The 15,777-nt window shown below is 32.1% G+C and overlaps 1 protein-coding gene across 1 annotated transcript; it reads right to left on the minus strand.

Moving 5' to 3' along the window:
- Nucleotides 1–6,524: 6,524 nt before the first annotated feature.
- Nucleotides 6,525–7,400, minus strand: LOC139870585 (uncharacterized). The gene has a single exon (XM_071858366.1). The coding sequence runs from the start codon at nt 7,398–7,400 to the stop codon at nt 6,525–6,527; it is 876 nt and encodes a 291-aa protein (XP_071714467.1).
- Between the last annotated feature and the right edge of the window lie 8,377 nt (nt 7,401–15,777).

Consider the following 15,777-nt stretch of genomic DNA (forward strand, 5'->3'; position numbering starts at 1 on the left):
CTCAATCACTTGTTATTCATTTAGGTATTTTGACTATTATTTAAATTTTAATTTTAATTTGTGCTTTTTGCAAAAAAAAATTTTAAAAAAAATTGTATGGCTATAACGAGTTGACAACTACTGAGAATAGCATTTTGCAACGATTGTTTTGAGAATTTTTAATTGTATTGATTACGCTATTATAGTATTATATATATATTATATATATTGAAAAACGTAAAATTTATAGGTGTAACGACCCGGAAATTTCCGACCAAATTTAAACCTTAATCTTTATATGTTTCCGAAACGATAAGTAAAAATCTGTAATGTTGAGTCTAGAAAGTTTGAAATCAACATTCGGATAATTAGTTACCCTTTGACTCTTCCCGACGATTCACGAACAATTGGTTGTAAATAAATATGTATAGATATACGTGTAAAATAAATAAATAAATGTTCAATATATGTTAATTATATAAGTATCAACTATTACATAATTAATAATAAATAATGTTAATATAATAAATCTAACTACAAGAAAAAAATATATAATTATTATACTTATTACCCTCATTATTATTGTTAACATCAATATTATTAATACGATTGTTATATTTAGTATTATTGTTACTAGACAATAAAACAAATTATTATCATTAATAATATTATTATTATTATTTTATTTATTTATTTATTTTCATTAAAATCATTATTATCTAGTATGATTAAAATTATTATTAATATATGATTATCATTAGTATTATTAATAGTATAAAGATATATACACTTATTATTTTCCAAAATTTTGATTTACATACTGATATATATATAAGTTATATAAATGGATATATACCCAGATACAGTTATATTATACGGATAAATACAGATTAATAGGATGCAAATACTGATATTTACGCATCACTATCAATATATTATTTTTTTTAAAATCGCTGTAGACCCGTGAGGGTGTGTCACAATTTTTTTTTTCTATATATAAATATCATTATCACGAAATCAGAGGAAGAGGTATTCCAATGTTTCATCATAGTTCTCAACAATCAGTTTGCAATTTGCATCTATCTGTTTATAAAAAAAAAAAAACAATAAATAAATAAAGAAAGAAAACGAGTTTGGCCTCTGTTCGTTCATTTTTTTTTCCAATCTTGATGACGAATGATTTTGAAAAATCTGTAATTGCAGAAGTGTTAGAAATCACTTATTTAATCTATCTGCAAATTCTTGATTTCTAATTCCTCAAACTGAATATTAATTTTGAAGTCAAAGGTTTATTTTCAAAGGTCAAACTATGTGTTCATCACAAAAATTGGAAATCGTTTTTGTGTTTTAAGTCCAATTAAGGGTACAGAAAGTTTCAAAAAGAGATTTGCAAACTCTTTCATGTTATAATCAATAACTAAAACGGTCCAGAAATCAAAATCAATCATTGAGTTCTTATATTTTTTTTCGATATAGCAGTTTTTTTTATTTATTTATTTCGGTTCTGTTAAAATCAAGTATTACCAACGATTAGTTATATGTTTACAACCGTTTGCAAGTCTTAAACAAAACAAAGTATTCGTTGATTATGATTAAAAGGGAGGTCTGGTCAATTAAAATTTGTGAACAAGATGAAGACTAAGGGAAAAGAGAGGGAGGGTTAAATAATTTTGGTTTTGGGTTTAGTCAGATGCAACGAGACAGATGAATGGTTAGGAGGTTATGTTGGTTAGCAAGGGGTCGGGTGTTCGAACCCAGGCAATGGCAAACGTTTTTTTTAGGCTGATAAGGTAGTTCTATATATTATTATTATTATTATTATTATTATTATTATTATTATTATTATTATTATTATTATTATGTGATTACTATTATTATTATTATTATCATTAATATTTTTTTAAAGTAGTAATTTTTATTATGATTAAAAATTATTGTTATTATTAATATATTATCAAAACTATTATTTTAGCAAACAAATATTCTATACATTAAATATATTTATTACATATAACAAACTAATGACATTTATTAATTATACTACCAATCATATATATATATATATATATATATATATATATATATATATATATATATATATATATATATATATATATATATATATATATATAAATATAAATATATATAGACATATTAATACAACTAAATGTATAGATAGTAATCATTTTAAATATACATACAAAATAAATAAATGATATAGTATAAGTATTTGTTATATAAATTGAATCGATTAAATATAAATTTATTTATATAAGGTATAAAATAACTAGTATACTATTATTAATAATATAAACATGTATGATTACCATTTGGTATATTAATATATATATACAAATGATATAGGTTCGTGAATCCGAGGCCAACCTTATACTTGATCAATGATGCTATATGTATTTTTACTACAAAATACAGTATGGTGAGTATATAGTCCCTTTTAAACTTTAAATATTTTTGGGCTGAGAATACATGCGCTGTTTTTATAAATGATTTATGTTATGGACACAAGTGATCAAAAATAAACTACGTTGAGTTGTACCATGGCATATTTCTTTATACTTGGTAGCTAATATTTACGTGAGGAGCGTAAACGCGAATCCTGTTGATAGATCTATCGGGCCTGACGACCCCAACCGGGCTGGACGACCAGTTTTAAACGGTTGCACAGTACTTCGTTTCGTTACTACACTTGGTACGGTGTAGGGTTTATTTAAGAATATGCTGCTGTGATTTAAATGTTAAGTATGGTTACCAAGTGCTCAACGACTTTTCTATACACGAGGAGTGTATTATGTATAAACTTTAAATCTTGTGGTCCATAGTTATAACGCTGCTAGCATCAAACCTATATATCTCACCAACTTTATGTTGACATTTTAAAGCATGTTATTCTCAGGTACGAATTAAGTCTTCCGCTGTGCATTAGCTCATATTAAAGATACTATTTGGAGTCGATCATCGCAATGGGACCAACTGTTGAAGACTTTGTCCGGGAGGATTAGTTCGGGTTATCACAATAGGGGTCCTTTTTAAGTGTCAAGCAGGCCTTCGAAATTAGAGAGACGGTTCTGCTAACAACTCATCGTATATCTATGAATACCTTGTAATTACGTCATTAATTTTATAAAAGAACAACTTAACTTTTATAATTATAAGCTAGATAAAAAAAAAAAACAATAAACCTTTTTGTGTACACCTTTACACCATATTTATTTTCTTAAAATATACTTACGGAGTATATTTATGTAAAAATTGTACACGCATATATGTAAATGACTCAATTTGGAATACTAAGCTTTTTTCATCCCAAATCGCTGGCTAATATATACTACAAGCTACTCTATAAATTTAAAAGTGTTAGGACATGAATGTAAAAAAAAAAAAAAATATTGGGCTTGATTCCTAGGAATGGCACCCGCGTGTCGTGGCCGCGGATCCACTGCATCCATCATCCGCACCCGCGGATTTTTTTACGATCCATTAATCCGCGGATGTTGGTTAACGGATTTATTTTTAGATCCATCACCCGTATTCACGGATATTCGCGGGTCACGGGTTTACCCGCGGATCTTATTCATGAAGTATATGTAAATTAAAATATTCAAAAATAAATAACATTACGTAATTCAAAGTGACATAAAAAACATCATCCAATAATATATTCATGTTTATGATATAATAAAATGAGAAATCATATAATATTAGTTATAATTTTCTTACTAATATATGCGAAGTTAGAATGTTTAAAATTAACAATTAAAATTTAGTTGCTAAAACTAATCATAAAATACGTTAATGAATTACTAGAGTTATTTTCACTCATTTAGAACGGGTATATCCGCGGATTATTCAAACGGGTATTACGGATTTTCGGATCGGATTTTACCCGCAACGGATCTATTACATCCATCACCCACCCGCGACTCGTCTGCGGGTACAAAATTACATCCATCGCCCACCCGCGGGTAAAGATTTTGGATTTTATCCACCCATCACGGGCACAGGTATCCGAGGATCTCGAATTTTTTTAGATCCATTGCCATCCCTATTGATTCCATTGAAATTTATTTTTATTGTCTTAGGCTTATATTAAAGTCTTGGACTGGGCCCCTAATGTTGCTGACCCTGAGCAAATGTACGCTTTGTTCCCCCTATGGGTCAGGCCTGCCATCATAGCATCGTACTAACTTGACACATCCCTCTTTAAAAAAAGGAAATTGATCAAAATACATTTTTTTAAAGGATTCAAACAAAATACACTTTTTTAAAAAGTCTTTTTACACCATTCAGTAGACGGGAATTCTGCCTACCACATTTATCTGTCATCGACTACCATTTTTACAAAGTAGTCGACGGTCTTTTCGTCGACTACTCAATACAGGTGGTCTACTATATAGTCGACGAAGTTATAAGGCAGTAGACATAACCCTGGTAGACTACCTAAAAAACATTTAAATGTTAACTTTTGTTGCTTAGATCAATAACACACATTTATTTAATATAAATTACAAAAAAAAGAAACGCATGTTTTCTTAAACCATAACAAGATCGTGATACATAATATCTCTAAGACACATATATTAGAGTTACATAAACACAAGGTAACGGGCCAAAGAATTGTATTGTATCTTACATACATCAATGAAGAAAGTATTGACAAAATGGGAATTTATCGTAAAAAGATAGATGCGGATGGTTATTATCCAGATTAGTTGTTTATGTAACTCTAATATATGTGTCTTAGAGATATTATGTGTCGCGATCTTGTTATGGTTTAAGAAAACATGTGTTTCTTTTTTTTTTGTAATTTATATTAGATAAATGTGTGTTATTGACCTAAGCAACAAAAGTTAACATTTAAATGTTTTTTAGGTAGTCTACCAGGGTTACGTCTACTGGCTTATAACTTCGTCGACTATATAGTAGACGATCTGTATTGAGTAGTCGACGAAAAAATAGTCGACTACTTTGTAAAAATGGTAGTCGACGACAGATAAAGGTGGTAGACAGAATTCCCGTCTACTGAATGGTGTAAAAAGATAATTTTTTTAATAAAAAAAATGTATTTTGTTTGAAGCCTTTAAAAAAGTGTATTTTGATCAATTTCCTTAAAAAAAAAAGAGGGACTATTTATGTAAATAATAGTAAGTTCAAGGGGTATCTCATGCATTACACAAAGATAATGTCACTAACCCAAAAATCATCCATTTATCACATCACGATGAATTCGCGAACTACCTCGAATCGGAATCATATAAAAAATCGTGAATAAATGAAAGTTGCAGATTCTGTAGAACTGCAGCTGCTACAATTCAATTAAAATAATAATTTTTGAATCAGAATTAGGAAATTAATCGAAGATCTGGAGGAGGAAGCTGCATTTCTTCAATTATACCTTTTCTTCAGGTACTTTATATCCATATATACATACATACACATACATACATACATACATATGTGTATCATATATGTACACATATGGATATATAAATATGATCATCGTGTGAATTTTGCTTTCGATAGCGTTCATATAGCTAATTAGATTGCAATTCCTTATAGAGTCACTAGAATTTATGTCTATTGTTGCTATTATTATGTCTTATTATTATCATTAAATCATTAATTATAGTTGTTCGCATATGAGATTTCGATCCCTAATGGAGACAATGTTCATTAAGTTGTTTCTTCTCATATCTGTTAGTATTATAATTATTTTATTGCATACAGTATAGTATTAGTTAGATGAAATTGATGTTTGCGACTAATGGGTTTTCGTGCTGTTGTTTGATTGTGTATATTTAAGCAAATTTATAGTTTAAAATGTGGAATGTTAAAAAAGAAGTAGGGGTATAATGTACGTAACTTCGGTTTCGTTAACAGTACAAATTTGATATATACTTGTTACCATATAAGGCGTGTTTAGTCGTTCACAAGAATAATTTTTTTATTTTTTATTTTTATTTTTTCTATTTAAATTTTTTTTTTTTTTTAGGTAAGGTAAATTTGAAAGAATACATCGATTAGGCCAGTAAAACTACTCACCCTCTTCGGGTAGCTGAAAAAGGAGAACCTTATCCTTTTACCCGTTTACTCTTTGTATTTAACTTGTTCTGTTTAATGAATTACACATTAACTTCAAATTTGGTAGGATGTGAGAATTGGTGGTGCAAATATTTCAAGAAAGATCATTTTTATACTAGTTAAACATAATACTAAAACATTAGTAAAAATCGACACACTCCATAACTAAAATAAATAGGTTGCAATAGTGACGTCTCTTTATATGTTGCTATTTTTTTTTTTTCAAAAAGCAAAGAATTAATTAACCACGAAACAAGTACAGCGACATCAGGGGACCATTACAAAGCTTGGACACCCCCAACAACAAAACCACAAGAGCTTAACTAGAGACTAATTAGGCTGCTAAGGGAGCAGCACAATTAAAACAGAAAAACACAAGCCTAGCTACAGCAGAAACACGAAACACGAATTCATTACAAGTTGATATAAGAGATGGGATTAGATAACTACGTAAGCCAATCGAGGTTTTTTCCTTTTGCCCGAGAAGAGATCCACCCGAAGGACTTGATTTGTATATCGCATAACGCCACCGGAGAGGTCCAAGAGTTACCATGAAACACTTTGTTATTCCGGTTTTGCCATATCAAATACGAGCAAATCCACTTTAGAGCTTGCCAAATCTTCCTTCCAAAGCACGATGAGGAGGCATGTCCACTGCCACTTAGAAGCTGCAGAATGTTGTAGCAAGAAAAATTTCCCAAACCCCACCAATTGAACACTTTTTCCCAAATCTCCTGCGTGTGCGTACAGAAAATAAGAGAGTGCTCGACTGTTTCGATATCATCGTCACACAAGGGGCAAAGCAAACTGTGCAAATCTATGCCCCTTTTATCAAGTTCGACTCTTACCGGCATCCTTTTCTTTAGTAATCTCCACGAAAAGATCTCAATTTTTTTTGGAACGAGGTTATTCAGCAATGTTTGCTGTGGAGACGTAAAAGATGCAAGTGCCTGCTCGTCAATCACAGATGCGAGTGCTTTGACAGTAAACATACCGTTCTTCGCCATGCTCCAAACCCACTTGTCTACGCTGTTTTCGCTGAAAGAAAAGGCTGCAAGTAAGTTACATAAAGAGTCAAGTTCACCCGAAGTGCGACCTGTGGGACTTCTGGTCCAATTCCAAACGAAATTTTTGCAGCCATTAACAGCTTGTACACGTTCATTTATAGCTGCATCTTTTGAAGCTTCAAGCCTGTAAAGTCTAGGAAAAATGTTACAAAGTTTGTCTTCACCAATCCAATGCTCGTGCCAAAAAGAAGTTGATCCGCCATCTCCTATGGATTTGACGAATGAACTCTTAAAGGGCACCTGCAAATCTTCCATTAAGGTACCTGTTAAGATTATGTTATGCCAAGTGCCCCGTGCCGAAGTGTGACTAGAGTCACCCTCCAACATAAGGCCTCCGCATATGCCATAGATACTACGAATTACTTTAACCCAAAGCGCGTCGGTTTCGGTTTTAAACCTCCACCACCACTTCCCTAATAGAGCAAGGTTCTTACTCTTTAGGGACCCGATATTTAACCCCCCATTCCCGTAAGAATTAATTACATTTTCCCATTTAACCCAAGAAATATTTGAACCCGAACCCGAACCCGACCCACCCCAAAAGAAAGATCTTCTCACACATTCTAAAGTTTTGATCACACACGGTGGAGCGCGGTAGAGCGAGAAGTAGTACAACGGTAGACTAGATAGGACCGATTTAATGAGGACTAATCTTCCTCCAAAGGACAACGAACGCATTTTCCATCCCGAGAGTCGATTGTTAAACTTATCAATAACCACTTGCCAATCCCTCAATTTATTCATTTTCGAACCAATAGGTAACCCGAGGTATGTGAATGGGAGATTGCCTACTTGGCATCCCAAGTATTGTGCAATAAGGTTGACTTCCGAGTGTACAACCCCAATCCCGAACATGTAGCTTTTATGAAAATTAACTTTTAAACCCGAGGCCAATTCAAAACATACAAGTAATTTCCTTAGGTTTAACCCATTCAATCGACTCCATTCCCCGAAAAAAATGGTGTCATCCGCATATTGAAGATGAGAGACAACCACTTTATCCCGACCGACTTCTACACCTTTTATTAACCTTTTGTCCAAGGCCGCCTTGGTAAGGATGTTCAACCCTTCGGCCGCTAAAATAAAGAGGAACGGCGACAAAGGATCTCCTTGTCTTATTCCCCTACCGAGAGAGAATTCATTTGTGGGTGAGCCGTTGACCAAAATAGAAATCGAAGCCTACTTGAGACAAGACATGATCCAATTACGCCATTTACTACCGAACCCCATACACTTCATTACGTCTAAAAGGAAACCCCAATTTAGGCTATCAAAAGCCTTCTCGAAATCCACCTTGAACACAATTCCTTTCTTATGATTGTTTTTAAGATAGTCCACAGTTTCGCTAGCAATTAGTGCACCGTCCAAGATAAAACGTCCTTTTAAGAAAGCGCTTTGTTCTAACCCTATAAGAGAAGGTAAGACTCTCCGTAGACGATTTGATAGAATCTTGGCAACTATCTTATAAAAGCTCCCGATGAGACTAATTGGGCGATTGTCACGACCTGGAAAATTTCGACTAATTTTAAATCAAACTTTCGATACGATATTATATTTTCAAAACGATAAACAAAGTCTGTTAGGTTGGATCTCAAAAATTTTGAACTGTTTCATATATTCAATTGACCTTCGACCATTCCCGACGATTCACGAACAACTATTTGTAAATAGTTACATCTATACTTAAATATATACATATAATAATATATATAAAAAATATATATATAAATATTACTTGTAAATATATAAAGTTATATTAAATTTATTTGTTTAAAATATATAATATATTTGTTTTAGTAATTAACTTTGCTATTTTTAAACTGTTTATATATAGAAAGGGAATATAAATGATTTCGGGTTTAATTAGTAAACGTTAGTAATACTCGGTTGACATTTTGTTAGCATTCATATAGATTTAATATAAGTTTATGAATGATTAAAATAAAAGTTGAACTGTAAATTGATTACAAAGATTTTAGATTTGTTAAAAGTATTTTTTCCTTTTTAAGTTTAAATATTAGTACTCCGTACATATAAATCGGAACAGGAAATAAATAATTTTCGAACCTTTTTAATCAGGTTTCAAATAGGTATTGAGAGAAATAATTTAATATGCTTAATCTAAAAATTTGGGATTTTTAGGGACACTTTTATACGTTAACTGTTTAGCAATGGACACACCCCGTAAAAACTGTGTAACATTCAAACAAATGAAACTCACATGTTGATTACTGCAGCATAGGATTCTTATGATTTTTATTATTATTATTTATTAATATTATTAATTATTATTAAAATTATAATTATATGTTTAGATTTACATATATATGTATGTGATATATACACACATACACGAGTGCCTCTTCTTCTCTTACAACCCATCCCTTCTCCGGCCACCTTGCTGCCACCAGGAAACACCATCGGCCACCATACACCACCCTTGATTTTCCCTTTCTTCTTCCTTTACCGCCACTATATAACATCACCAATCCCCCTTAATTTTGTTGAACCGAGAATCACTTCTTATTACACCCATCGACCACCGTCACCATGGTTACGATCATTACCACCACAACCACCACTTCTTTACAAACCTTCACCTCTATTCTCTCTTCTATCTCTCTACTTTCTTCTTCGTTAAAAAAAAACCACCACCATCATCATTATCTTTACTCGTGGTCTGCTTCTGCTATGCGAATTAACCACCATCGAACCATAATCACCACCAATCGTCACCATCACCCATCGACTACCATCGTAGCTTCTGTTTTCATGTTTCGAGTTCGAACACCACACAACCGCCACCCTCAACCTCACTCACTCACCCTCTCTCATCTCTCCCAACCGAGAACCACCACAATAACATTTTATTTTTTTTGCTTAACTATCTCTGCTAAACTTTCTTTCTTTCGGTATCTGTCAAACGTTATCAGCCCTACAACCACCTTTCTCAGCCACCATCGTAAACCATGACCACCAATTTCTGCAGCTACGTATTCTCCTGTCTCCTGGTTCCTGCCAACGTTATTTTTTTTTTCTCTTTCTGTTTTTCATCGTGAAACCCACAATCAAAGCTACTACTGTTGCTGTACCTGTTTTCCTTTTCTGCTGCAACAATGGATTATAGATGATGATACATGTGATCATATTTAAATTTTTATTTTATTTATACAAAGCTTGGTGTGTATTTGTCGGTGATCTGTCTGATTGTTCAAGATAAGGGAGAATGACGTTTGTTGATGATAAGGTGAGCTGTAAAGGGGTTAGATATTGTCTAGTTCTAAATTCCGGTTATAAATGAAATTCCAAACATATTAAACTTGGGCCGTAAACTTTCTAATTTCCATATGGATCGAGATATTCTTGGGCCGAGCTTTAGTCTATGTTGGGCCGTGATTAATTGTTGGGCTCCAAGAATGATGGACTGCGAATGATGGGTTCATACTATGATTGTTAATATATATATATATATATATATATATATATATATATATATATATATATATATATATATATATATATATATATATATATATATATATATATATATATATATATATATATTTTACGAGAACAATGATAATGAAGATGTTGCTCGTGATTTGATAAAGAGAATGATGATTATATGGCGATATGATGAAGATGATGGGGTTGATGACGATACTCTGGTGATATGACAACAATAATATGATGATGTTAGGATGTAAGGATGAAGATGATAAAACAGTTGGTACTTTGTAAATAATTAAATAGGCGAATTATTACAAGAAAACAATAACGGATCATTGGTTTAGTACGGTGTTCAATAAACGAGAGGTCGTAGGTTCGAGTTCCTTTCGAGGCAAATTTCTTTTTAGAAAATGTTATAAGGTAGTTTCCAAGTATATTTTATTGTTATTATTATTAACATTAATTACTATCAAGTATTATTATATGTATTATTAGTATTAAGAGTTAGTATCAAAATTATAATTTTTATTGTAAAAATAATACAACTTTTTATTATTTATTATCATTAATATTTTTATTATCATTATTATTATTATTTTTATCATTATTATTATTATTAATATTAACATTATTATTAATATTTTTAATATTATTACTATCAATACTTTTACCATTATTATTATTATTAGAATTATATTAATATTATTATTATCAATATTACTACTAATATTATTATTATTACAATTAAAGTTAGTTATATAAAAATATACGACTATATTTTATGAATTATTTTATTTAAAGTATATAAAGTAAATATATTTAAGTTAATAATGAAACACATGAATTACTAAAAATAACACTTATATTAATAATAATAATACATAAATTTATTTGACTTCAATTATAGGTGTTAATATATATATACATGATATAGGTTCGTGAATCCGAGGCCAACCCTACTTTTGTTCAATAACGTCATATGTATTTTTACTACAAAATACATTAGGTGAGTTTCATTTGCTCCCTTTTTAATTGCTTTTGCAATATATATTTTTGGGCTGAGAATACATGCGCTGCTTTTATAAATGTTTACAAAATAGACACAAGTACTTAAAAATATATTCTACGTTGAGTTGTACCACTGGCATACTTCCCTGTAGCTTGGTAACTACTATTTACATGCGGTATTGTAAACGCGAATCCTGTTGATAGATCTATCGGGCCTGACAACCCCAACCGGACTGGACGACCAGTATTCAACGGTTGCACAGTACTTCGTTTCGGTGACTACACTTGGTACGGTGTAGTGAGATTTCATAATAAAGGGAATATGCGACGTGATTAAATGTTAAGTATGGTTACCAAGTGCTCAACCACTTAGAATGCTTTACATACACTTGCGAGTGTATTATGTTTATGATTATGAAATCTTGTGGTCTATTAATATATTGAAATAATTGATACGATAAACCTATGAACTCACCAACCTTTTGGTTGACACTTTTAAGCATGTTTATTCTCAGGTACAAATTAAGTCTTCCGCTGTGCATTTGCTCATTTTAAGGACATTACTTGGAGTCGATCATCGCAATGGGACCAAATGTTGATGACTTCGTCCAGATGGATTAGGACGGGTCGTTACAGGTGGTATCAGAGCGTTGGTCCTAGCGAATCAGGCCTTGCATTAGTGTGTCTAACTGATAGTTGTTAGGATGCATTAGCAAGTCTGGACTTCGACCTTAGCTGCATATTATAAGTATTGTTTATCATTTATAGTGGAAAATTACATGCTTATCATTCCTAAGTCTAGACACGACTTCTTGCACTTATTTGATAGATAGTGTACAGATAAATTCATATCTTAGCGTATCTGTTACTGTAGACTTTTTCTGACACGTTTCCTTAATTTCCTCCGCAATTTACGGGATCTTCTGTAATATATACATGTATTCTATGTAATTAGAATATCAACCGATATCCAAAAATCATCTCATATCGAAAAATCCTTTATCTAACCGTACAAGACGGAACTCGCAACTAGTTCAAATTCCTTAGATTCCCACAGCTATTTCGATATGGACTTCGACTCAAGCTCCGAAGACAGTGTAACCGGAATGGATCAACCAGTTAGTCATCACCAATTCTGGATGAATTGGGGATGGGTTCGTAGCCTACTTAATCATTGGAGGCATGAAGAAGGTGATCCCTTCCACCAACCGAATTCACCTCTGGGTGAAGAACCTGAAGCACTTACCGGCGAACCTGTCCGAAACACCATTTTCTCTCTCATTTCCCGAGTATCTCGTCACGATCATATACTATACTAAATTCTAGATCTTATTTATCCACTCGTCCGAACCGACAGTCACCCCGGTATAATAGAAGAAGTCAACGAGCTTCGCGCTCGAGTAGTGGCTTTAGAGAATATGGTACGAAGGTTACAAACACCAGCAGCAGCACCAGCAGCATAACAGTACCACCAACATCAATACCAGTACCACCAACAACTCAAGTTTCAACATCACATGTCTCAACATCGCAATCTATACCTCGAGCATAATTTTCGTTCTACATCCTTGATATTCGTTCATCATGATGATTATGTAATCTTTAATGTTTTAGAGATTATGTATTCTATTTCTAACGGTAAATCAAATGAGATTAATATCATATTAACTCAGTAAATCCATGATTACATCTGAAGAAAATATATATGTATATATGTCTTCATAAAGGTTGTAATTAAAAATTCTTTCGCACAAACTGTTAATGATGAAAATATTTTAACGGGTAGGTAATACCCGAGGAATATTCAAGATTTCACATTAATAAGTTAACTGTACATTCTTCGAATCTGATTCAACGATCATTTACTATCCTATTTACATTCACCGATATACGAATCTCTTCACCACCAAATAACCATTTTCATTCAATTTCATATTTGAATTTTGACTTCTAAGAATCCAACAAGTGGCATAATGAAGAAAACATCGGACAAAGTAAAATTTGTTAGAAACAAACGAACTAACTAATCGAAATATTGTTAAGAATCCACGCTAACTGTTCCTAGCTAACTGGTTACATTTTATTTATCGCAATTTAATTATCGCAATTTACATTCTCGCAATTTTATTTATCGTCATTTAATTTCTGTATTTATTTTACGCACTTTAAATAACGGGACACGTATACAAGGTTTCGACATATCATATTGACCCATCTATATATTTATCTTGGAACAACCATAGACACTCTATATGCAAATGACGGAGTTAGCTATACAGGGTTGAGGTTGATTCCAAAATATATATATATAGTTTGAGTTGTGATCAATACTGAGATCGGTACACGGGTCACGATACGTATTAATTAATTCGAATGTTATATATTAAACTATATATGAACTATTGGACTGTTAAATGTAGACTATCGACTGTGGACGAATAATATTGGACAATTAAAATGAATTAAAATACTGATTATAACATATGAAACTAAATAATTCTTCAAGTTTGCCACTTGATTTCATCTTAAACCACATTCGTATCTTGACGATTACAATCTGCGTTCAAACCTTTCACGATTCTTGAAAACATCTAGATCAAGAGGATGAACCAGCCGCACTTCATCTACGGAAGAAAAGATTGATGCATATAGTTATGCATCTGAAAAACTCTCGGAAACTAAGTAAACGTTTAACACGTAGCTGTGCTAATTCCTTTAGTGTTATTATTACCCAAAATAATTTGTAATTCCTTTCAAAGTAGCAAATTTTGTCACAGCTCCAACAAATCAACTCCGACTTTTCATCCGAAACAACCTTATTATAACCTTGATATATATGCGTACTCTTTATTATTACTGGAGAACCTTTTATATTCCACCATATTACCATCAGCGTTTAATCATCCAAAAAAAAAAAACACAATTCTCCTGAAACCACCTCCGTTTGATAACCGATGACCCAGATCTGTTAACTTTAAAAATACTGATGAAGCAGCATGATGTAGATGGTCTAAATGGCCAAAAGTTTGATAATAAAAAAATGGAATATTGGGAACGCCCGATAGAAAAATTGATACTGAAAAATGGATTGAGCTAACCATGAAGGAGACCAAGGACAAATACAAGGACCAAACCCTATATTCAAAGAATCCAGGTAATTCGGGATCCGATGAAATCTTTAGAGAATATCTTACTCCGAGGTCATGTTAAAATCTTACGGAAAATTTTTCTTCATCAACCTTCGAACTTAGAAATTCCAAAATATCATCATAAATATCTTCGATATTTCTGAAGATATCTTCATAAATATCTTTGACCGAAATTATCTATCTCCTCGTGCTACATATGCTACATCATAAAAGAAACTGTTTTAGTTTCTATCCTTCTGTAAAAATTTGAATGCTTCTGGAGTAATGTTGGAAATTGAAGCATGAGTTAGTATAATATAATGACGCCCGGCCAACGTCAATATATTACAGTAAGTCATGCTAAATTTCTAATGTAACGTGATGATGATTCACAGACCTTATCCTCATCATGTGTCATGTTACATAACTCTTTCATTCTACTTAACTTCTGAACATATCAAGAAAATGTATTCTTGATAGTTCTATCTTCAGCAATTTTGATAAATTTGAAAATCAAATCGTACTATCACGTTCTTTCCTGCTTAGAACATTATAATCATTCGAAATTCTATATCTACGAATTCTAGACCAATATTTGCTTGACTTGAAGTCGGGAAGAGAAAACAAAAGCATAGAGCTTCGAAATATAAGGGATAATATAAACCCCGATAACAACGCATAAATTACAAACCGTGTATGTCAATGTTTATCGCAACATAAAGACACGGGAGAATTAAAAACACTAAAACCCCAAAGGCGAAGTAGAAGAAAGTGGATTCCTCTGGTGGAAGTTGAAAAAGGAGAATGAATGTTGCGATACTAAGGATGAGGACAAGGATCAGAACTGGATTAAGCATTTTCACAATCGTTTGAAAGTATGGATCGAGAAAGAAAGAATTGGAAGGGTGAAAATAATGGAACGGAAGGGTTTAATTTATAGTGAAAATATCAGACGTAGCAATCAAGACAGATGACCACATTTAAGTGAAAAGATCCTAATTTCCTCAAATTCCGAAGACTCAGATCTTATTTAGATTTCGACGATT

This window comes from Rutidosis leptorrhynchoides, chromosome 10 (genome assembly GCF_046630445.1).
Source record: "Rutidosis leptorrhynchoides isolate AG116_Rl617_1_P2 chromosome 10, CSIRO_AGI_Rlap_v1, whole genome shotgun sequence".
Classification (NCBI taxonomy): Eukaryota; Viridiplantae; Streptophyta; class Magnoliopsida; order Asterales; family Asteraceae; genus Rutidosis; species Rutidosis leptorrhynchoides.